Here is a 24495-nt window from a genome sequence, read left to right on the forward strand (position 1 = left end):
GTCTCGACTCATACACGACGCAGCATGACTAGTTAATTGGTTGAGTCAACATTACGTTATCTGCACGATTAATTGAATTGATTCGTTTAGGTTCACTAGTACTTGACACGAACTTGAAGGGTACACATGACCTAAACACGACATGGTACGACCCAGTTCGACTGTCACCCCTAAAAGTGGCCTGGAAAAAGAGTAGGAGATGGCCGGATTCTCTTCTTTCCTTCATCAAATTAATGGAGGGAATGAATGGAAAACTGAGATCCCAATAGTATGTTTTAGATTGGCTTGTAGACCATCTTCCAATAGACTACGTCAAGATAATGCATATATCATTATAAATCACGCTCCCATTTGGTCAAGTCATCAAAAAATGTAACCAGAACTGCAACTTATGCAACCCTAATTGCTTCATCCAATTCTAGAGGCAAATAGTGGTATAATACCTAGTCCAATAACAAAGAATATTCCTCTTGGTTTTCTATTAAAACAAGAAAGTACAGAACCAAACAATGATGATAGGTACAAAGAGGGAATATTCCCCATATAAAGAACGAACAAATAGTAAGATCGTTTGGTTACCTGTACTTTTAATTCCTTCATCAAAGATCATGGAGAAGGATGAGACTACTGTATGTGATTTACAAGCCTTCGATTTGCTAGCCAGAAAGTGTACAAAATGTTAACTGGCAAGATCAGTATTTGATAACATGGTGGCGCAACCAAAGATCGTACATGACCATGTGGAATGCATCATATTTGACGGGCGGTGAATTCCACTGGAAGTGCTGCTGGACCTGATAAAAGAACAAGCCACAAAAAGAATTTCTTACTAACCTCCAACTTCTATACTTTTGGTATAAGCAACGCTTAAAAACACGCCTTCACAAACAATCACAGACACCCACAAACGACATATGATGGAAACAGATTAATTACATAAAAATTGAAGTGCATAAGATTTTTTCAATTGTAAATGAAAGTTTTACCTTAACCAAGTTTTTGTGAAGTGTAAGAAACTCTGAATACGGTATATCCTTAAGACTTTGTTTAAGGTTATACACATCCTTCTCAGTAAGTATGACAGCAAATTTTCGCCAATCGAGAATGTCATTGAACGGCAGGTCATAGTAATTTGATAATATTACTGCAAGAAATCAAACCAATCAGCTGATAAACAATTATAAGGACCTTGAATGGTATACATTACATCTCAAGCTAAAACCAAAAGGACAAAGTCAGATGGGAAATTGAACTTCCATGTTTTGTCAATAGAAAAATTAATCACTAAGAATCCCCTCAAGTTACTGTCAATATGTACAGTCCTAAGAGAAAGTGCAACTGCACCCTAAAACCCTTTACTGGTTGAACAGTAGTCATTGATGAGTGGCATGAAAGATTAGACTCGAGGCATACACCCATTAGATAAGCAAAGCAGCACTACATTGAACACAGACTTGAGGCATATACCCATTGAATAAAAATGAAATAGAAACAAAAATAAAGAGATATCTGCAAGGAGAGGCTGACTTAACTTGAAATCTCTGGTCAAAATTAAAAATATTTGAAGAAAAAAAGTTTTAAATATACATAGAGAGAGAGAGAGAGGCTGATAGAGAGATTGCTGGACATAAAAGCAGCAGCCAGAACAGAAGTTTGTAACCAAAGAAACAAAGAAGGGGAAAAGAAAAGATGAAAGATTCCTCAGGCGAAGGCAGTCTTTCTTCCCCATGGTATGGGAAAAATTGTCTTTTGCTGCTTCTTTTTTCCATCTCTATTTCTCTCTTTTTTCTAAAAATAATATGGTCACATGGCTTGATCATTGATTTTTACCATTCAAGCAAGGATAGAATATCAAATCATTGCAATTTGGAAGAAACAAGACGATTTGAATTCTTACCAGGAATACATCCATAATGGATTGAGTCAGTTATACGAGCGCTGTTAACCTGGGAACCGCCAGGACATATGCAGAACTTGGTGTTGTAAAATTTCTTTTGATATAACAAATTCCCTTCAGCCCTATTTATTCTGTTGTTCAATATGTAAAGTTCTGTGTCATTCTCCCATACTCGTGCCAGTATAACTCTAATTTTGGAGTTCCTATGACCGGCCCAAAAACCGAGGGTTGTCCTGCAAAGCATGCCTCCTATTAATTAATGAACTTATATTATTAGGCTAAATCTAGTTGCAACAAAGTGATAATTACCTTCCATTTGAACACACGTCTTAACATATAAAACAAATCATCGAATAGGTCAACCACCATGAACTATGGAAATTAATCCAAAAAGGGAGCAATACATAGTGCATGTGTAGTTCATTAAGTGATAACAGAATATATACAAGAAACTGATATCCTTCTATATTACCTGTTTTCCACATCATTTCCTCCAGCTGGAAGAGCAAATGGCTGGAGTACTTGAGGAAGGGCAACATCTTTGTGTGGAATGAACCCAACGTCATAGCTAGGGGAGCACACAACTCGAATCGAATTCTTTACAAGAAGTGGAAATCCTTCTGTTGCCCTCACCCCAACATCATGACACGTGACAAAGAAGTGGTCCGCACCCAGGGTTCGGTTCCAGTAAGGATACTTGAATATCAAGCTCTCCACATAGTCCCGAACAATCACGGTCATTTCGTCATAAGTTGTATTCTGAAAAATCATTATATACCAACATAGGAAAGGTCAAATTCAGAGTAAGAAGTTTGCCTTCTGCATTTAGGCATTACTATTCCCATTCAAGGTGAAGCAAACTTAGACTCTCAAATAATTACATCTGTTAAAATAAAGTGGCATTGAAACAAAAACAAAATCCACCAATGGAGTTTACGTGTATTATGTGTTAGTAGTCAAAAACCACCAAATGCTTCGAAGCATTGGTACATAGAGACTAGAAAAACCAATAAGAACAGATGAAACTAATGGAAATCAGCAACAATAAAACCATGGGTCACTGCATAGTTCATCTCCACAGTTGCACTAGTTGTAGTTATATGTCCCTAGTAAAATTCAAAACTCATCCACACAAAAATTGAGACTTTGAGATATGTCAGATCCACAGCAACAGCAACAATGAAAAGCCCCATATATAAAGCTCTACTTTCCCACAATTTTCTCAGCAACCATACAGTTCAAACAGAATCAGATAAACTTAATACCTTGCCTCGCATCTTGTGGCAGGATATAGGGATGAAGAAGAGGTGAGCTTGATCCGGATCGTCCGTACGGAACCGACTCTCTCTGATATTCTGGAAGAAGTAGCCCTCGCTGGCGTACTTGCCAGTGAGCTTCCTGGGCGTCTGGTAATACGTCTTTGGATCGCCGTCGGGGTATATGTAGACCTTGAATTTCGCTTCCATCTCGGCGAAATTCAACCGAAACACCTCCGGCGAGTGGTAGATATCGGAAAACTGCTCATTTGTATCGGCCGAGATGTGAATGGTGGGGGAGGAGGAGAAATGGACGGAATTGAGAGAGAAGTAGATGAAGGAAAGCAAAGTGAAGATGGCGAGAGTCAATAGCGATCCCTGTAAAGAGAACAACATCGGAGAAGACGACTGTGAGTGCGGTTGCGATTGCTTGCCCAAACTCATTTGCTCTCTCTCCACTCTCAAGTGGGAACAAGAAGCTCAGCTCTAAGCTAACGCCTGCCTTTGCTGCTGCTTCGATTTGGACTTTGGATATTGATTTTTTCTTTTTTCTTTCTTCCTTTTGAGTAAAATCAATCAAGATTTGATTGTCAAGTGAGTCCATGAACCAAATTGAAGTTATAAGTTCCTGACAAATATAAATATTTTTTTTATAAAAAAAAGGGAAAAACTTTTGTTTGTTTTTTTGCTTTTTCATGGGGAATTAGAAAAGAAATGGTTGGACCCAAAGGAAGAAAATAAATAAATAAATAAATAAATAAGCAGAAAAAGGGAAATTAGAAAATCTTTTTTTCTCTGTTTTTTTTTTGGGGAAAGTAAGAAATACTCTTTAGTAAATTGGTGGTTTAGGCAACACTAGTACTCAATTTAGGGCCCACTAATTCCCAATTTGAGGTTTGGTATTTTTTTGGCAAAACAAATGTTTTGGTGTTTGCATCTTTTGGGGTGGTAAAATTGCATGATTCACTTTTTGGTGCTGGTTACTCTTGTCATAAGTTTTTTGATGTGTTTTGTTAACCCCAAAAAAAAAGGTGAATCATAGTGGAAAATGTTCCTACCATTCTGAAAATCTATCAAAGGAAGTTAAATTAATTTTTAAAACACATCTAATTGGCATTTGGTCTGTGAGAGAAGGTGCAAATTTAGGGTTATGATATATTCGGTAAGGGAGTATTTTTGCTCATCATTTTCACCAAAAGTGTACCATCATCACCATTCTCAACACTTAACAAATATTCATAGACAAATACAAAGCAAAGAGTTAACATAGTATGCCTATAAACATTTATCGTGTTAAAAATAGTGGTGAGAATACATTTCAAGTTAAAGTAATGGACAAAAATATTTCCATTGGGAGTATGTGCTCTTTTTCTTGGTCCATTATGTTGATAAAATCTAGTATAAATATTCACATTTATAATTGAGTTGGGTCAAGACCCAATCAGAAAACATCAAGTTTGGTTGGAGCCTGAAAAGGCAATCCAAGATGGAAAGAACCAGGTTCCAAGTTGTCATGTTGAATGGACTATGCAACTATGCAACCCATTATAAAGTGATTCATTTATGTTATGGGCTTGTTGGCGGGCTTGAAATTATTAATGATGTTATATACACCCAAAAGCATGATCACACCACACCCAGTAGATGGTGGTCTAAAACCCTCCTAATCTCTGAATATACATGACCCCTTCAGAAAAGGAAACCACACAGTTTTGAGTGGGAGACTTGCACAGATATTGACCATCCCAAATTGTAAAGAATCACATTAAAGATTTATGGTTTTTAGGCTGTAACACATACAAGAAAATCCCACCTGCAACTGAAACATTGAGTGACTCAAACTCTCCTGCCATTGGAATGCTTACAAGCTCACATAGCCGTCGAGATTTCTCAGACAGCCCACTTCCTTCACTGCCCAAAACCAAGCTCAGCGGCACATCTGCAAAAGAATCTGCAAGCTTTTGAGAAAGGTGAGACACTGGTTTCAGTTTTTCATCGGTCCCCGGATGGCCAGCTAGCATCTTTATTTGGAATTCATTTTTCAGGGATTCGAGATGATTCCAGGTACCAGAAACAATACGGAGCTGAAACGAGGCTCCTCGGCTAGCTCTAAGTGCCTTCTCATTGAATGGATCACAGCATCCAGGAAGAAGAAAAGCACCATTCTGTTGAATATTAGACATCTTTTAAAACATAAATTAAGAAAAATTGATCAAAGTACACAAGAAAGTGCAATAGATGCATCTTAAGATAGCATCAGAAAAAGGGAACACCAAGGAGTACGTATGATTCATCCTTGCTCCAGCTGTTTATTCAATGGATCTAGTTAAAATATGACGTCGGATTAAGATAACAGGCACATAAGCATATAGATATGAGAGGTTCGGAAAAGCAAGAACATAGCATCTCAAAATAAAAGAAGAAATAACAACTTTTAAAAATTAAAAAAAAAAAAACCAATAAATAAACAGGAAAGAAGAGAGAATGAAATCAAATGCCTTACCCATCCAAAAGCCATAGCTGATCTGAGCAGCGTACCAAGGTTACCCGGATCCTGCAGTGAATGATTTTTTATTGATCACTGATACAATTGCCCATAAAGTTAATGAAATCAAATGCCTGAAATTACAACCAGTAGATTAAACAGCATCTCAGAACTAAGACATCACATTTACTTTTTCTTTTAAAGAAAAAATCAAGCAGCACGGGAAAACAAAATTTACCACAGTCTCAGCAATTAATATATAAAGTACAGAGATGAGAGAAACTTAAAATGAAATTCATTCTTCCGTGCAACAATTAGATCGAAGAGATATAGTTTGCTGCAAAAATACAAGCGCATATTTTATTTATGATAGAAAAATATATCAAGTGATTGAGTTGCAGAAATTGTGACAAGAAAAAAGCTGTATCAGCAGAATGGCCATTACCAAATGCTTGGATAAAGCCGAATACAAATGAGGCGCTGGGCTTTAATTTGTAGAACAAGAACATAAAGAAACCACAGAATATGCCAAACCAATCAGGGAACTTCCACCCAAAGACCAAACAATTACAGCCCAATATTTAACTTTTAGATGACAAGTACAAGTTTTCAGAGAAAAACGATGCTGAATTTTTTTCGAAATTTCATTTTTGGGCACAGGGAAAACTTTCGCAAAATGCCATTGTTTTCTGACAGTTGCTTCAACACTAGGAAAGCTTCACATGGCAGAAGACTAATCAGTATCCACACAGCCAAGAGGCGCATGATGCCATCTTTAAAATCAAAGGTGCAAGATTACAATACTTGAAAATTTGACAGGACCTAATGTTAGGTCAGTGAAAGACTCACCTGGACGCCATCAAGGACTAGAACTCGATGGAGTGAGGGAAACCATGTCTTACAGTTTACCTCCTTTTCTTCAGAATCTATATCTGAAAAACTGGTAGGCATTCTCATTAGGGCAATTGCTTCAATAGATTCAGTTGATTGCATCCCCGAAAGTTTTTTCATCACAACAGAGCTCACTTCCACAATACGAACAGAGAAACCATCAATCCACTCAGGGACCTCAGCTTTTTCAAGTAGAAGCAAGCAATCTATTATAACAGTTTTCTCTTGCGATGACCTTTGGAACCTGTATATTTCCCTGAAAATGAAAACTTCATCATACATATTACCAGGTTTTATTATGTTTAGGAAAAACAAAATCAAAATCAAATGCAAGGAACACAGTTAGACGGCAATACAGTAGCAGTAACACAAAAAAAGGACAGAAGTTTAGAACATTAAAATTAAACCTTCCCTCCAGTTCCATATGCAATGAATAAAGATTTCAACATTGGAATTTTATCTTTTTCATCTTTCTCCAATTTCTCAGCAATCAAACAGGACAAGAAAAATAGCATATACCCATCTGAGTTTTGTGCAAGTAAACTGATTATTGCAAAGAACCCACATAGATTCAAGTGGAAAAGAGAAGGATAAAGATGAAACCTGATAGGCGTAGCACCCACAACGAGAGCTGAACCATGACTGTGGCGATAAGATGAACTCTGTCGAAGCTTGTGGCAGTGTTTCACGAATGGGTTAGAGGTGCTTGTTATGGAATTGACATGGGAAGGCAGAGGAAGCTTTACATCATAGTCTTCAAAGTTGCTCTGCCTCTGGGTATGGATTTGGCTTGGACCAACTGATAACTCTGAGTGCAAGTCCCAAACTTTGCGCTTTCTGGGGTCAATGGTTGACGCTGAGATGATGTTAGAGCATTGCATTTTTTTCTCCTTGCAAGTCTACTCACTTAAAAAATTCCTCTCGAATTCAGCTGAAGATTTCTTTTGGGCTAGGGTGGTAGAGGCCGGGTCTCTTGATGTTTTTGAAGAAGTGTTTTACAAAAGATAGTATTTTGAACTTCTATAAACGAGTTTTTTTTTTCTTTCTGTGAAGAAATCTACAATTAAACTTCAAAAAAATGAGTTTTATAACTTTTGAAAATATATATATTCAAAAGTTCATAAACTTTTGAGGATCATTGGCGGCTAATTTTGTGAACAACGATAGAACATGTTGTTATTTATTTCAATTTAAACACATCATAAATGCGTTATTTTATTCTCGGAGACGTTAGAGCATCTTCACTTTAATAGGGAGATGTAAATTCGAGAGTGTAAAGCCTCATCTACATCCTCTTTACACTAGTATGTAAATGTGATTTTTGGTACAATGTGGAAGATGCAATCTGAAAATGTAAAATTTGATTCTTTGATATTTTTTTTTTTTTTTTTTTGTGTTAACTTTTAAATGTGGCAGTACATTTGTTCTTAAGCCATTTGAAAATAATCCAGGTGACATTTTAAACACGGGACAACAAAGAGAAACATAGATATAAGAGATAAGGAAATAAGGAGGAAGAAGAAAACTAGCGCAAAGAAAGAAGAAGGAAAAAAAATGCACGGAAAGGATAAACGCATGGAAAAAAAAGAAAAAGGAAACATAGAGAGAAGAGAGAAGGAAAGGAAAGAATAAATGAAAAAGGAAAAGAAAGAGAATAGAGAGTTTGCTTGAATTAATAATCAAAAGGCATTTTAGGAATAATGGTGAGTGGAAAGATAGGTTTGTGTTTTTTCAAATTTACATGGTAAGTGGGGAAACAAGACAGTGACTGGAAATAGCAGCATTCTTATTTTATTTTTCCAAACAAATATACCTAAAGTATTTTATTTTTGAAAATTTGAATGTTTCACCTTTAAAGAATATGACTTTCTGACTGATGGTTATGTGACGGATCTTATGCTCCATTTGGATGAAAGAATTGCAAATTACATAGAATTCTAAAATGACGGAATTTAGATTTCCGTCATTTCAATTTCTGACAATTGAAAATTTCAGTGTTTGGATTTATGTACAAAATTTGAAAATTTCAATGCTTTGATAGCTCATGTAAATTGTAAATGACAGAAATTAAATATTTCAAAAGAAAAAAAAGCTTGATAATCGACATAGAAGGTATTTCTCAAAGTATTATAAAAAAACATATCGTTTGATGAACTAAATAACTCAACTTAAACAAACAGAGCATATTAGCAAACCAAATCACTCCCTACGTGCAATAAACACAGCAACATACTCTCTCTTTCTCTCTCTCTCTTTTCTCAATTGGGTGTGCCTTCAACATCTGAAATTGTTTGTCATTTTCTATCAGCCAAGCACATGCTTTGAGTTGTTCATTTTCACTAAGACCTGATATTGCTTGTACTTCAGCATATACCTCTGTTGGATCAAGGTTCTTAGTATCAGCACAGATAAACTCTTCAAATGATAAAGCCATTCTAACAATCGAATCAGCAATAACATCTTTGACAACACCTCTTTTCTTTGTAGGCAGAATATCAGAAGAATTTGATGTACGATTTCTTCTTTTTTGACCATTTGCTGAAGTTGGTGAAATATCATCAATAACATGAATATGTTCTAAATCTTGTGTATCACCATCCAAATCAACATGATCAACTTCATTAGTAGGAGTCATAACCTCAGTTGCATCTACACCTGTTTCATCGTCCTCTCTAGTAGCTCTATCTTTGCCACACAAATCTACTATATCATCCCACTTTCCTATAACTTTAAATTGAAAACCTCTAGCATCGTCATGAGACTACCAAACAAATAATCAAAGTCAAATAAGAATCTTACAAGTATTTGTTAAAAACAGAAAGAAAAAAAAAACACATGATTAAAAAAAGGGTAATGCTAGGCTTACCACATTTTAAAACCACATTGTATACCACATCTCTAATAGAGATGGAGCCCACCAATACAAGGGGGCCCATCTCTGTTAAAGATGTGGTATAAAAATGTGGTAAGCCTAGTATTTTCCTTAAAAAAAAAATAACTTTTAATATATTTACCTTCATGTATTCTTCCCAAACATGATCTTCATCTACACTTATCATCTTTTTTGTCGAATCCCAACTGAATCCACTTTGACTTAGTATGTCACTCACTACTCCATAGAACTTTTTCCATGACTTAATACGATTTCTAATATTATCAGCGCTTATCTGGAGATTAAATTGTGCAACTAATATATTTGCAGGAGTATTGTAAGCAACTGCCTTCCATCCACCATCTCCTTTGTGACCTTAGCTGCACTCCTCGCGAAGTATATCAGCTATTCAGGGTTCCATAGCTATATTCAACCGAAAATAGTTTTTGTCTTCTTCTTCAGGTTCAACTCCTTATTTGTCTTTCCTTTTGCCCAACTTTCCTTTGCAAGCCTCTTTTCCTCCAAATTCATTCATGACTTTAGCTCCTGCTAGTTCACTTCTGCACGTTTAAAATACAATTAGAAAGAAAACGAAGTAGAGAATCCCAACTTTGGACATCAGTAAGCATGACACATGTGATAGAATAGTCAAGTACTTATAGAAACCAAATAACTTAAGAAGTAATGATCATTTTGATTAACTTTTTCAACCGAAAAAAACAACCATGAAATACACGAAGCAAGAGAAACAAAGATCCAAGTGTGAACAATAAATCAAGAATTAATGATGCCTTGTTGCACTTGATAATTATGGAACATCTCTAATGCCAATGTGCCGCGAGAGTTTGTCTATTGATCAGTAACTTGAACACTTGCAATCCTATCATGAGCATTATTTGTATTTCCCTCCAATGTTGGATGATTTGATATGTCATGATCCACAAAAGCTAAAATTACAAATCTTGAACTTCTAAAATAGGATCATCAGCTTGCTCAGTTCGAATAAAGTTATGCAATATAAAATATGCATTTATGATTCTAACTTGCGTTTTGATGTTGAAAAATGAAGGTGTACGTAATATACTCCATTGTTTCTTCAATAGTCCAAATGCTCTTTCAACTACATTCCTTGCAATTGAATTACGTAGATTAAATAACTCTTTGTAATTTTCAAGTCGATTGTTTCCACTCCATTCACTCGAGTGATATCTAGTTCCTCTATACGGTGCTAAAAACCTCGGTCCATTAATATAACCGCATCCACAAGATAGTACTTATCTACAATAAGGAATTTTAAAAAGCAAATTAGATATAAAGAGTTTGTATTGAAAAAAAGAAGAAAAGAATATCAATCTAATTTAAAACTAGTATTAAAAATTACCACTTGCAACATGAAATTGGTTGTTCCTACGTAAATCATATCACAATATACGAGCATCAAATGCGGAGCCCTCCCATCCAGGTAATACATAAATAAATCTTAAATCTGGAGCACAAACCCCTAAAACATTAGTTGAGAGATCGCCCTTCCTATTTCGATATTGTGGTCTTTCTTCCGTTGACACTGTTATCGGAAATGTGAGTTCCATCAAGTACCCCAAGACAATTCTAAACATGAAATATAAAAAAGTATAAGTATGAAATTAAACATGAGAATTTGATGCCTCAATTTCCACGATTTTTCCCGCGTGTCATTTAATAAATTCCAAGCTTAAGTTGCCAAAAAAGGGAATTGTCAATTTCTTCTCTTAAATTCCCGACTTTTAGCTAAATTCTGAGTTATTTTCCCTCATCCAAACGAAGGGATAGAGCACTTCCATCAATTAGTCCACCCCAGGCAAAAGGCCCTCTAGGCCTCCAAAAGTGGCCCTGACATGGGGTCCACCAAGCCCGAGCAAGATCAATTCGAGCTCCTGCCAGAGGACGATGACGTCAGTGAACAAAAGTAATTTCTTTTACCGTTGGCGCGTGACGTACACATGAGGCGTGAGCGCATTAGGCCCGCCAATGGTAAAAAAAAAAATTGAATTTTTTTTCCGATGGCGTCAGTGCCTGCTTTCCTCTAACGGCTAGAAGCCACATGGCACGACCTGGGGCATCCGATCAATTTTTTTCCTCCATCCAAAATCGAAAAAAATGGGAAGAAATACAAAAAAATTCTGATTTTTTATTTATAAATACCTACAAATAATGTTTACTTTCCACACCAAATCTTCATTAAAATTCTTCTCCTATCTTTATTTTCTACTACTAAATTCCATTTGTGTAAAAATACAAATGGTCTCTTCTATCGAACCTAAAGGCATGTGGACAATTATGAAAGATGTTTTGTTGTGTGAGTGTTGGGTCCAAGTTGGTCATTACCCGATCACGGGAAATGAGATGAAGTTCTTTTATATGTAGAGGAAAGTTCATGGAGTTCTCTCTTACCCGAAAATTTTATCCGAAATATAAGATGTGAATTTTATAGTTAATATATATGGACACGTGACAATCAAAAATCTTATCAAAAAATATAAATAAAATTAATCTCATGTGAATAGTGTTGCCCTTAGGTTACCATAGCAATGGGTGGAAAAGCATTAAAAAAAATAGTCATGGCAGGCACTATTCACATGAATAGTAACAACCCTTGCTTGCCTTTACCCTTTGCCATGCCCAATGAGTGAAAGTGCTCTTAATGAAGCCAGTAAAATCTTGAACCCTTTTTTTTTTTTATCACTCTTAAAAGGTCTTTTCTTTTTTCTTTTTTTTTGGTCGAACCTGGTAAATAAGATGTGAGCGAAGTCAGTGATGCTACTCGCCTCTAAAGCATCTCTTTTCTTCCCCGGCACTTGACCTATTTTTCTTGGCCAGTGCCTGTACTCTCACTTCAAGGAAGAGGACAAGGGTGAAATAATATAGAAGAGAAACTGCTTAGCCAAAAAAGCAAAACTTATTTTGCATTATAGAGGGATTATAGTCTACCGATTCCTAAAAAGTAAAACAATAAATAGCACTAGGTTCTATCCTATATCCTCTGAGAGGTCGGTAAAGTCAGTGATGCTCCTTGACTGGGAAATTCATCCATCGAAACCATCGAGTTTTGAGGGAACATCCTCTGAGGTGCACCCGGAATATATAATCTCTCGGATGTTGGTGACATACCAGGATTTCTCTGAACCAATGGAGACATATACAATCTTTCCGAGGTGGAAGGAACAGCATCGGCATGTTGAGAGGCCACAGCCAAGTCGTCATTCCTTTGAGATGCTGTGGACATGTATATCCTCTCCGAAGTTGGATGTAGAGTAATATCAGTTCTCTGAGATGTTGAACCCATGTGGTCATGCCGATGAGATGTTTCAGGCATGTAAAGCCTCTCAGATGTTGAAAACATGGTGGTGTCATTGCTTTGAAATGTTTGGCCCATACTGTCATTCAGCTGAGATCCTGCCAGCATGTATACCCTCTCCGAAGCTGGATGTAGTGTTGTATCCATTCTTTGAGATGTTGCACTTATCCCGTCATTTCTGTGTGATATCGGAACCATGTTGTCATGAGACGCAGGCACATATACCCTCCCAGAAGTCAATGCCATAGAAGTATCAGTCCTTTGAGATGTCAGTGCCTTGTTGCCATTCCTCTGAGATGTAGGCACATGATTCCTTTCAGAACTTGGAATATTTTGAGTCCTTTGAGATGCTGGTATTGAGGTTTCCATCCAATGAGAAGTTTGAGGCATATTCTCAGTCCTTCTAGGTGTTAGTATTGACGCTTCCATCCAACGAGATGTTTGAGGCATATACATCCTCTCTGAACTCTGGGTCGGTCTCATTGACACACCTTGACTTGGTATATCTCTTTCTGGTTCTGGATGCGTAGCTAGTGAGATCTCTGCACTGGATAGATCTCTCTCAGATGTTGCTGGCCTGACAAGGGGCACTCCTTGACTAGACAAATTCCTATAAGCAGTTGGAGACACGGATAAGACTCCTGGGTTCGGTAGATCTGCCTCAGACGTGGGAGTGATGGACAGTGGAGCTCCATGACTTGGTGAATCACTCTCAGATTCTGGGTGCATGTCTGGTGACACTCTTTGGCTAGGTGAATCTCTCTCAGATGTTGAAGGCAAAGCTGAAGACACGCCTCTACCGGTCAGATCTGTCTCAGATGATGGAGGCAGAGGTAGCGACACTTCTAAGCTAGGTAAATCCTTCCACTGCTGCGCAACCGTCTTGATCTGGGTGTAAAATTGCACACCTGCCTTACCTGCAAGTTTGAATGGTAACTGCAGTTATGGAAAAGGTTCAACCATCCTCAACCTCTGTGTGTGTGTGTGTGTGTGTGTGTGTGTGAGAGAGAGAGAGAGAGAGAGAGAGAGAGAGAGAGAGAGAAGTTATACCACAAAAATTGAGATCGCTACCAAAAGATGCCTTAGATCCATCAAATGAAGAAAATGGCAATGGAATTGGAACAGGGACATTGATTCCAACCTGAGATATGTCAAATCCGTGTCAGTTAGTAACATGCAAGTCACACCATAAATTAGAAAATGTCTACGAGATGAGAGCATTCTCTAATTGCAGTGAAGATTCCATGAAATTACTAAAAGAAACATATTTATTCAACCAGCATACTTTCAGTTCAAACTTCTTATCCCCCTCCTGGAGCCAACATGGTTCCCTATACTTCTATTAATATGTATGAAAACACCAAATGTATGCTGGCATAAAAAATTGTAACATCTAGCCCACAGAGAACTATAGGAGGGACGTCATAAAGCATCACCCCATAAGTTCTCATAACCTACATGATAGAAGGAGTTGGCTTACCAGCCCTGCCTCAACTTCATTCTGGAACTTCCTTGCAGCAATGCCGGATGTTGTGAATATGGAAGCTCCATTACCATACCTAAGGAATCGTAAGACAAGATATAAAACTGATAATTGTAAGTGCCTATATTTTAAACGAAATGCCTGTTTCAAGAAGTTGCAATTGATGCCAGAATTTTTAGGGAAAAAAAAATTGAAAACATTATATTAAAACAAGAAGGAACTATGTTTCTCATAAGTTGCATCCATAAACAAATAATGAGAGTCTTCATTTCACGACTTTAATGGATCTTGGAAACAAAAGAAAGCAGGAGAGCGAGTACCTGTTTCTGTTTATAATTGATATGGCCTCTTCTAGGCTGGCAGCCTGTTGGTCATCAAAAACAGAAAGTTTCGTAACCAATCTACAACTCGTAGCAAACTCTCACACAAATATGAGAGAGAGAGAGAGAGAGAGAGAGAGAGAGAGAGAGAGAGAGAGAGAGAGAGAGAGAGAGAGAGAGAGAGAGAGAATACCTGCATGCAAAGAAGAACTGGTCCAAAAATTTCTTCCTGCCCAACACAAGATACAATGCTGTCAAGAATATGCCAATCTCTTTGGTTTCAACTCTTCTTCCACTGAGAATCATAATTAACCAAGTCCATTTATTCCGAAGACATAAAAGAACTGGGAACATGAAAAGATTACCTTAAAGCAATCCATGTTGGTTGTAACATCACATAAGATTGTAGGACCTATAAAATTTCCATTCTCATATCCTGGAACCTACAAAGTCGTGTTTGAAAAATTCAGAGAATGTTTCTAGAAAGCAATCTCCTTAGTTATACACATGCTCAGCATGTGACATATAGAACACTACATGCTCCTCCATTGTTACCAAGAGATCGGTGATAAAATGATACTTTATCAGCAAAAGATAATATAAGATGCATATTAACAGGAAAGAATATAAGAATATGGAAAGAAAGCAGAAAACTGCTAACGGAGAAGCCATGCTACAAAAAGGGAAGGAAAGTAGTCCGTAAAGTACATCAACAATCAGCAATGTTGTCACTAAAACATAGAGTGCATGAAACCAACTTCTGTAAATGTATAGAAACTCAAGGTGAAAATTCACACAGTTTTCCTTTTTTTCATCCTTAGATGATTGCATGCATATTTTGAAGAACTTTCAAGATACAGCAAAACTATGCATGAATCATGATTTGCTCATAAAATGGAACAAATTAATGTATTTTATCGCCAGCACCTTAAAAAACAAAAATATATATTCCTATATTTCTCTTAATTTGATCTGTAAAATTATTAAAAGCCACCACGGGGGTGCAACCAAACTACACAAGCATACAAGAAATAACCACCCAAAGCTAAGGATTCTAAAATCAGGATAGAAGAAAATAGGCAAGGATAGAATATGCCTTCCATGGAGGTAAAAATTATCCTTCCTTGATATGGTCACTTCAAGAGAAATTACCTAAGTCATATTCCCTAAACAGTGCAGCCAAAAGAAAATTTCAAAAAACACCTCCCAGAGTTTTGGTAATATACTGAAATTAACATGTTTTTCAATTTGTGTTTATGCATGTGCACATGTGTAAAGCATTTCTTCAAAGCAAGAATTGATTTATCTCAATACGTACCCTAACATTTCTCCCATCAAGCAGAAGTCTAGCACCACTTTCAACACTGCTCTGAACTAATCTGCAAATGCAATCCTTCACCTGTGAATTTAGAAATCTTGTGAAAAACTTAAAAAAAACTGCATTAAGCATATCATCTAAATAGGTTATACAACATGCTTCCATGAGAAATTTGAAGGATCTTTTAGTAGGAAACTTAATTTATAGATAAAAGAACATAATTACGAAAAGATAGGGACATGTGTTCCACCTATTGCAAAAACAACAAAAGGCACAAAACAAGCAAAGTCACACTCAATACAAAACCCGAGCCCAATCAAGGTGAACTACACTAAACAGAACATCTCTAAAGTGCTTAGACAAAGGCATCAACAAAAGGAGGCCAGAAATTTAATTGTTCTCGAACAAAATTCAGTTCCTCTTCCCCATCCTAAAAAATTCTTCTATTCCTCTCCTGATACACAACCCAAATAGAACCTAGTTCTCCATAGAGCAAAGCTTACAACTCTCTTATAAGCCCCCATCCCAAACATCCCTAAAAATTCCTCGATCAATAGAGAATAGCAATCTCTTGGAACTAGAAAGACCTGCTTCAGGCCAAAAGCTAGCTCCTTACAATACACAGAAACTAAGCTTTCCAATTAGTTCCTTTTTTATAAAGAAAAAAGGCAGACAACGCAGGAGGATTTATTCACCTCTTTTGTAATAACTGGGCCAAGGTCTGCACTGGGATCTGTTCCTACATTCACTTTAAGGGCTCTGACATGCTCCAAAATTTCGCTTTCCCTGTAAAACATAAATAGACCACCAAGTTTAGTTGAAAACTAACTTGCTACCTATGCAAAGCACAGGCCAAATAATAGTTTTTTAAGCCAAAACAAATATTGTTAAGTTTATGACAAAATAGAAATACTTTTATAGTTCACATAATAAAAAACAGTTTAAAAAATCTAACATGTAAAATAAAAGGAAAATTAATATCAACCCTGCACTACTGACGTTCTAAACTTGGTCAGTCTTAGTTTGGCCACTCTTTCCAATTTACACTAACCCATGAGAAGACTTGGTAGAAACTTTAACCCTTCCCATTAATATGTTAACTACTATGGGAAGCCCAACAGGCAAACGTAGGAACCCCACAGATCACATCTCTTTTAGAACCATAAATGGACACATGTCACTTGTTTAACAAATTTAGCCCAAATGCAACATTGGATGAGCATTAATGTAAATACAAAATAAGATCCAACTGTTAGATGTGAGCTAATATATAAATTGCAAACAGATAAAGAATGAGTAACAATAACCTCAAGTTGCAAAAGATAAACAAGAAAGTATCTCAAAATTGTAGGCAAACTCAAGAAGTTACAGACTAAAGACACAACTAAGTTGAGTGGTACATGTTCCAGTAACATTCAAACTTCGAAGAAGAATATAGGCATGTAACTCCTATTATTAGATGCAGTGAACTCAGTAGATGGGAAGATACCAAAAAGAAAAGAAAAGAATAAAACATTATCAGATCAAACAAACAAAATGAATTACCATGGCCTTGAACCTCCAACAAAAACAGCTGTATTCAGAGTCATACACCTTTGTCCTGCAGCACCAAAGCCAGCAGTAACCAGAGCATTCAAGGTAGCATCCATGCTAGCATCAGGCATGATGATTGCATGATTTTTTCCTCCTATATTAGACTAGGGAGTTGACAGAATCACCAGTTAGAAAGCAAATTTAGTTAAAAAGTTAATGCCGATTGTGTGTGCGCTTGGGTGGGTAAGTAAGAGAGAGAGAGAGAGAGAGAGAGAGAGAGCAACTATTCACCTGAACACGTTTTCCCCTAGCAACTGCTCTCGCATATATGTGCATCCAAGCCTTCACAGTACATGAACAAGAGAGAGTAGATATAAAAAGGAAATTAAACACGTAAGAGTAGAATGGCATATACTCTCATATATTTGAAGTCCAAAGTTAAACATATGTGCTATGACAACCTATTGAATACAAGCAAACCTATTCAATTTCCAAAGTGCAGGGAAATGTAAGATTTCAGCAGAAAAAACTAATTACACTTACTCAGATTTATGAGCTCTACTATCAGTTTAATGATTTAATTTCATACCCATGAACTATTGATGCAGAGGCCTCCAAAAGGTTTATTAAAGCCTCTCTTGTCCACATACTGTGAAGGCAGTGAGCTTAAAGTGTTTTTAAGGGCTGGGATTAAAGGGTTATTTTCATATCAATGGCTTGGGCTGGAATGTCTTCAATATATGTGTTTCTCATTATGAGCCTTTGAAAAAAAAAACATTTGACAGAATATATAATCAGATTAGACAATTGTTCTTGGGCCACTCTTTCCCTAGACATTCAATTATCATCGTTCCAGCAATGGTCTTAAGGCTTCCTTTCCCTAGAAACTTAGTAGAAAATTTTCTTTTCTGTTGCACCAATGATAAAAACAGTGGATAGACTAATGGAACACTTCAGCTCACAAGGACAATCACATAAACAAATTCAATTCACAATGACTTTTGTGTTTTTCGCCATGTGAAAATGTAGCGAAGGCCGACGAGGTTATATGTGAGTGTGCTGATGTGTCGAGTGAATCTGAACTTCACGTCATATCTTCAGGCACCGGATAGACATATAAATAATCATGAACCACCAAACTGAAAGAAACTTACCGTATTTGAGCCAACAAGTGATACAGCTTTTATGTCATCATCATCACATACATAATTAATAACGTCCTGCTCAAATTGATTTTCAAGAAAAGTAAATTTTGTCAGTGCGTAGAAAAGATTAATTAGCAACCTACCCCAGATTTCAAATTGACATTACCTAATCATTTACAGAACAGCATAAATTATTGGAAAAGACATAAGGCGCAATGGGAGTGGCCAACAGCTTGGCCACCTGTTTTAATAACATATATTAACCCCGAAAAAATAGCAATTGCCATTTGTACAACTACATATTAATATGTCTTTCATTTTTCTACTTAAAACGCAGGAGATTTCCACGACTAGAACTGTGGCAAATATGTACAAATAGATGGAGATCCTGATCAACAGAACTTACATGGGTGCCATGAACAATATTTAAGACACCATTGGGTAAACCAGCCTCCTTTGCAAGTGCTGCAAGTATCATTGAAGCCCCTTAAACAAAAACAACGTCAGCCATTTCAATTTGTCAATATGGGCACAGTAGAAGAAAAATGAAACATAAGATTGCATTTCTAGGAAGATACATAAAAAACAAAAAAAGAAGTCAACAATGATACAAGGTGTAGCATACAACAGCTTCCATATAACAAATGATCGATCTACAGAGATCATTGAGACACATTAGAATGACATACACAAAATTTAAGAAGTGCGTCAATATTGATGATCTTTTGTGGTTTCCTTTTTGTAGGAAAGATCTAAACCTAGAACCTCACCAACCCCACACCTTAGCATTACCACCCTTCTTTTAATGTATGGCTTTCCAACTAACACTAAGGCACAACACAGCTACTATTGATTAAATGTATTCCCATATGCACATGTATGCATTAGCATAACTTAGTTGTTTAAAATCTTAAATACATACAACTTACAAACATGAATTATATTCATTATATCACCCACAATTCCCACTCGATAACCTTTTCACCACTTATATCGATTTAATCATTGTCTTCATATCTGGAAACTTGTTAGAAATTTGAATCTGGAAACTTCTCCAAAGATGATTCTCCATGTAAAACTCTGATTCTTATGAAAAATCAGAAAAGTGAAGGGGGTATTATTTTTATTGGATATCACTTATCAGTGCAAGTTTTGTTCCAAACTATTGCCAGTAGATCCATGGACAATGAATGGAATTATAGATGTTCAATGGCCTCCACATTATTGCTTAAAGCAGTACCCAAATACACGCTTTCAATTCACATACATCAGCAACATGCAATCCAAGTAGAAACAAAATGTCCCAATCTTGAACATAATAGTAACGGATTCAAAGTCACCTGGATTATTTTCACATGGCTTAAGAACAAATGTATTGCCACATGTAACTGCAATTGGGAACATCTGCAAAACAGTGGAAAAGTTACTCACAGGAAATTCCTCTTATCTTTTTCCACAAACCACACAAATAAAAGACTCCTAAGTACCCAAAAAAAAAAAAAAACAGTTACGTGATTAACAATAGAAACTTAAATGCACAAAAAAGCTACACAATCTAAAAGTTTGTCTTCCGTAGTTTAAAGAAAGAGAAAATGCATGAGAAAATAAGCACATCAACCTAAACTAAAATAGGAAGTAAAATCATATAAAATTGTCGCCTGAGTCTTGCAGAAGGTTTTTAAAAACAATGAAAAACAAACCACCAACAAAAAGAACTGAGAGGTAATGTAGCCATACCCACAAGGGAATCATTGCTGGAAAGTTGAAAGGGCATATCCCAGCACAAACACCTAGTGGTTCCCTAATGCAGTATGTATCAATACCATTGGATGCATTAGGAACAAACTCCCCCATTTGTAGAGTTGCCATCCCACAAGCATGTTCAACCACCTCTAAAGGAAAAAAAAAAAAGAATAAAACCAACTCACTGTTGGTTAACACTGGTTACAGTAACAGAAATGGCAAAAAGACATGTGCAAAGACTGACCTAAGCCACGGAGCACATCATTCTCGGCACCCTTCAACGTCTTACCCTGTTCTATGGTGATATTCATTGCAAGCTTGTCCTGAAAAGAGTAGTGTTGTGTTGTCCACATTGAGATTCATAAGTCCAGGATAGAAATCATATATTACAATAATGAATTTATGAGACTCCAATTACTAACGATATCTCTCCGAATGAGCTCCTGGAGCTTAAACATGATACGTTGACGAGTGGTAATAGGAGTGTTTTTCCATGACGGAAAAGCCTGCTTGGCTGAACTAACTGCAGCTTTGAACTCTTCATAGGTAGTTAAAGGAACATGAGAAACAACCTCTTGTGTCGCCTAATTAAGAAATCAAACATAAATTTAATAATATAATTGATAAATGCGTCTTACGAAAAGAGAATAAGATGATAATTAATTGAATTTTGTGAGCTTACAGGATTTACTACATCAATGATTGAACACCCTTGAGAATCAACAAATTTCCCTCCAATAAAATTAGGAACCTTCAGCTACAATTGAATCTAACATAAGTTTGTAATACCCAACTCATTCAACAAAAAGCAGAGAGAGACAGAGCAGAAGTGGAAAAGCAGCCTTATTCGACCACCTTTAACATCAAACCTTACCGGTTGGTTGTTCTGTTCTGATGACCCCCCACTGGTAGTAGCACTTGTACTCACCAGAGCAGATCTGTCAGGTCTCCATGACTTGAAACTTTTTTCTGATGAAATAAGTTTAAAATATAAAGTTGTTAATGATTACTGATAAATTTTCTGATCTATTCTAGCTATTCTATCCAGAAATCCAAAAGTTTCTAGCTATTCAATCCAGCAATCCAAAAGTTAGTTTATCAAATTTTCTAGCCAAAACCTATACAATCTTTTGGCCCTAAAAGCTTGCTTTTTTCTTACACAGAAATCCCCGGGCTCCGAAACTGGGGCCCCCCTCCGAACCCTACAATCTGTTGGAGGCAGGAAACTCTGGCAAATAGCTAGATAGGTATCTTGAGGAATCGAATCTCAGACCACATGGGAGCAAACCTCTTACATGATCTTAGTGGCCACTCAAAAACTAGGGTACCATATGCACGTCTGCTAACTTTTCAAAGTCCTGCAACTTTCTTCCAATCTTTAAGTATAACTATCAGTGAACCAAATTATTAAAAACTAAAAATCAACATACTTGCGGTATCAGAAACTAATACCAATGTGGATATGACCTAAAATTTAACTTACAAAAGTATGGTGAAAGCTCCCCTTTACATGATCTTAGTGGCCTCTCAAAACTGTAATTTGGATTTCACTAGGAAAATGACTTTTCCTGTTTCCAATGAATAGCACCGTAGTATGAATATGTGCCCTTTATATTAAATATAGTTGCTCTTCAACTGCAAAGAAGTCCGCCTCAAACCCCAATACTAACTACGCATTAAGAACCTAATAAAAAGGCCACAGTAGCATGCCACTACCCACCAACACACTGTGCAATAGTACAGATTCGGTTTTCTAGCAACTTAGAATATGAACTAAATCTTTATAAATCTTGGGAACAAGAGGAACCTGATAGATTTCCTTGACGGATCTTGGCTTTGAGGTTATACAAATGCCTTGGTGTTGACTGCAGTTCAGGATTGATTTGCTTGAGAGTCTTAAGAACTTGACGTGGTTTCACACCAGCTTCAGTCATTTGCTTGATTTGTCTGACCTCTTCCTCAGTGAAACGACGACTATATGGATGCTCTGACATGTCCTTTAACGCATCATGGTTGTGATCCCCATTTTTTATTGCAAGTACCCATAAATCGTCTTCCTTTTTCCCAATGGCTTCAAAAGGACAATTTATAAGGCGTGAACTTGCTTTCCTTTTGCGCTTGCTTTCATCAATTTTACGCCTATTGCGATAAACACCTCCTCTATCACAACCAAGTATGACTCTTCTGTCTTTCCTCGACTTCTTGATGGTCACCACATATCCTTGACTAGCACCAAAATCACGAACATATTTGATGAGATCTTCACGATCTTCAAATGCACCCGGTTGTGGAGGAAGCATCTTGTTCAGCTTTGTAACCTCAATTTGACTCTGAGCTTCCATTACCAATGGTAGAAAGAACAAGCTGATAGATAAACCAAAAAATAATATATAAACATGGTATTGTTTGACAAAGAATAGGATATAAGAACTTTACTTTTTAAAAGCATGTATATTTGAAAAAATGAAGTCCTAAGGCTTTCACCATAAATAAGTCCATAGACAAATTAAGCATGAAACTTATTTCTTCAAACCAGCTGAGTCTTGAATCTTGTAAAGATATGGTCATTTTCCTGAGTGAAAAATAAATTGTTGAACCACAGACCCACAAACCAATAACTTTAGCACACCTAAATATTTTGACAGCACCAGTCAAATTTAAATTATTTAGGCACATGGTAGCAACATAATGTGCAACCCATACAACAAACCCGGAAACCTCTCCAGACATATCGAAGACGATTGTTCCTAAAACTCATGTGTGCTGTAGAATACAGACAGTCAAATCAAGGGTTCTACTATTATTCTACATCAAGCAAGAATAGGTGACTTATTTCAATCACAATGTTCTCATCCTATAAGTTATTAAAGATGAATACCATTATACCATGATAAGTTATTAACCCACAATGCAATTTTTTCAGTGATGTCTTTGTTAAGATTGGCCTCAAAAGAAAAAGTGGAAGCCCTCCAATGCAATAGCATCACTCTTGTATCAACCATTGAGACAAATGTGGATATTCTCACACATCAGAACGCAATTAGATTAAAATTCCACAATGTTCAACATGGTTTCTACTTTATAGAACTCTAGGGAGTAACCATGGGAATGGAAACGATTGCATAAAACTACTTTCTGTTGCCAGCATAACTCATAATCTTTTTTCTTTTTTTCTCTTTTTGTCTGAACTCAGTAATCTTAGTTTAGAACTCAAATTGGACAACTTTCTGTAAATCAACTTTGCAAAGCATAAGTTATAGAAACAAGCAAACCCCAAAAGAAAAAAACAACATACATACAATGGTAGAGTGAGACTCTTGAAAACACCAAATACCTCTCTATAACCAGCAATGATTTCTATCACAAATTAACAAAAAAACTACAGACATAACAGTAACCTAAAACAAAAAACGTGAAGGTGAAAAGCTTACCTGATTGAAAATTCTTAGGTCAGTGAAAACTTGCAGTTACAGACCCAAAATTGCACCCCCAAGTGCCAGCACAAAAATACCTGGAAAACAAATTCAACACCAAGAAAATTAATCCCAGAATCAAATTTCAAAGGAAATGAATCTCAATATAGAAACAACAAATATAATGAGGTTATACAGATCAGCAATGCCTTAATGGAGAGTCTTATTGTGTTAATGCATACCAAAAACATATTTGCAGCAATAAATTCATTTCTCTAAAATATATTACCTACCCATAAACGGAAAATAAGAAAAGCGTAAATATTTGAAAATAAAAATAGAGATTTTGATCTTAGACATGGAAAGTGAGGGAAAATTTTGAAGGTTACAGAAAAGGATCGGGACGCCCACTAGTTTTGATAAACAGGGACACCTCACTTGCTTCAACGACAGTGCCCTCAGAGACCTTCAGATGCGGTCTTCGTCACGCGCTTGAGTGGCGCTTGTGAGTTGGATGGGGTTCGGTTGATTGTTGAGTAGTTTCACGCGCTCGCCTGGGAAGAGTAGGGTTGTGTTTTTTGTATGGTTTCTCAACGGCAGTTTTGGCATTTCGACGCTTCTCGAGACGGGTGTCCCGTTTATCAAAACGAGGATTGTTATTTCAAGTTAGAGCACGACATTGTTATGGATGTCGTTCACTCACTTTCCATCGATGTTTGGTTTGTTTTTGGTTTGAGCCAAAATCAAGGCTGTTTTTTAAAAGAAACACAAGTGTTAAGTGACTTTTAGCTTAGCTTAATTTGTT

The 24495-nt window shown here is 36.6% G+C and overlaps 3 protein-coding genes across 4 annotated transcripts; all 3 read right to left on the reverse strand.

Annotated features, from left to right (window-relative positions):
* On the reverse strand, positions 313 to 3853 carry LOC18774927 (probable glycosyltransferase At5g03795). Its single transcript, XM_007205480.2, has 5 exons — positions 3163 to 3853; positions 2370 to 2656; positions 1898 to 2130; positions 987 to 1144; positions 313 to 794 (listed from the first exon to the last, which is right to left on the reverse strand). Exons 1-5 carry the CDS (start codon positions 3595 to 3597, stop codon positions 693 to 695), a joined length of 1215 nt encoding a protein of 404 aa, XP_007205542.2. The 5' UTR covers positions 3598 to 3853; the 3' UTR covers positions 313 to 692.
* LOC18772507 (uncharacterized tRNA/rRNA methyltransferase slr1673) lies at positions 4688 to 7729 on the reverse strand. Its single transcript, XM_007205420.2, has 4 exons — positions 7133 to 7729; positions 6488 to 6785; positions 5657 to 5707; positions 4688 to 5318 (listed from the first exon to the last, which is right to left on the reverse strand). The coding sequence occupies exons 1-4, from the start codon at positions 7408 to 7410 to the stop codon at positions 4914 to 4916; spliced, it is 1032 nt and encodes a 343-aa protein (XP_007205482.1). The 5' UTR covers positions 7411 to 7729; the 3' UTR covers positions 4688 to 4913.
* Positions 12317 to 24105, reverse strand: LOC18773680. Of its 2 annotated transcripts, none has more exons than XM_020566713.1 (21): positions 23984 to 24105; positions 23709 to 23788; positions 22085 to 22641; positions 21152 to 21246; positions 20960 to 21034; positions 20700 to 20861; positions 20522 to 20600; positions 20272 to 20426; positions 19875 to 19938; positions 18941 to 19020; positions 18544 to 18609; positions 17681 to 17731; positions 17402 to 17553; positions 16552 to 16642; positions 15857 to 15937; positions 14904 to 14981; positions 14732 to 14767; positions 14539 to 14582; positions 14216 to 14294; positions 13786 to 13876; positions 12317 to 13652 (listed from the first exon to the last, which is right to left on the reverse strand). In XM_020566713.1, exons 3-21 carry the CDS (start codon positions 22617 to 22619, stop codon positions 12412 to 12414), a joined length of 3255 nt encoding a protein of 1084 aa, XP_020422302.1. In that variant the 5' UTR covers positions 22620 to 22641; positions 23709 to 23788; positions 23984 to 24105; the 3' UTR covers positions 12317 to 12411. The 2 variants fall into 2 exon arrangements, with proteins under 2 accessions (XP_020422302.1, XP_020422303.1); XM_020566714.1 differs by having other exon boundaries at positions 24080 to 24098.

Source organism: Prunus persica, chromosome G6 (assembly GCF_000346465.2).
Source record: "Prunus persica cultivar Lovell chromosome G6, Prunus_persica_NCBIv2, whole genome shotgun sequence".
Lineage (NCBI taxonomy): Eukaryota > Viridiplantae > Streptophyta > Magnoliopsida > Rosales > Rosaceae > Prunus > Prunus persica.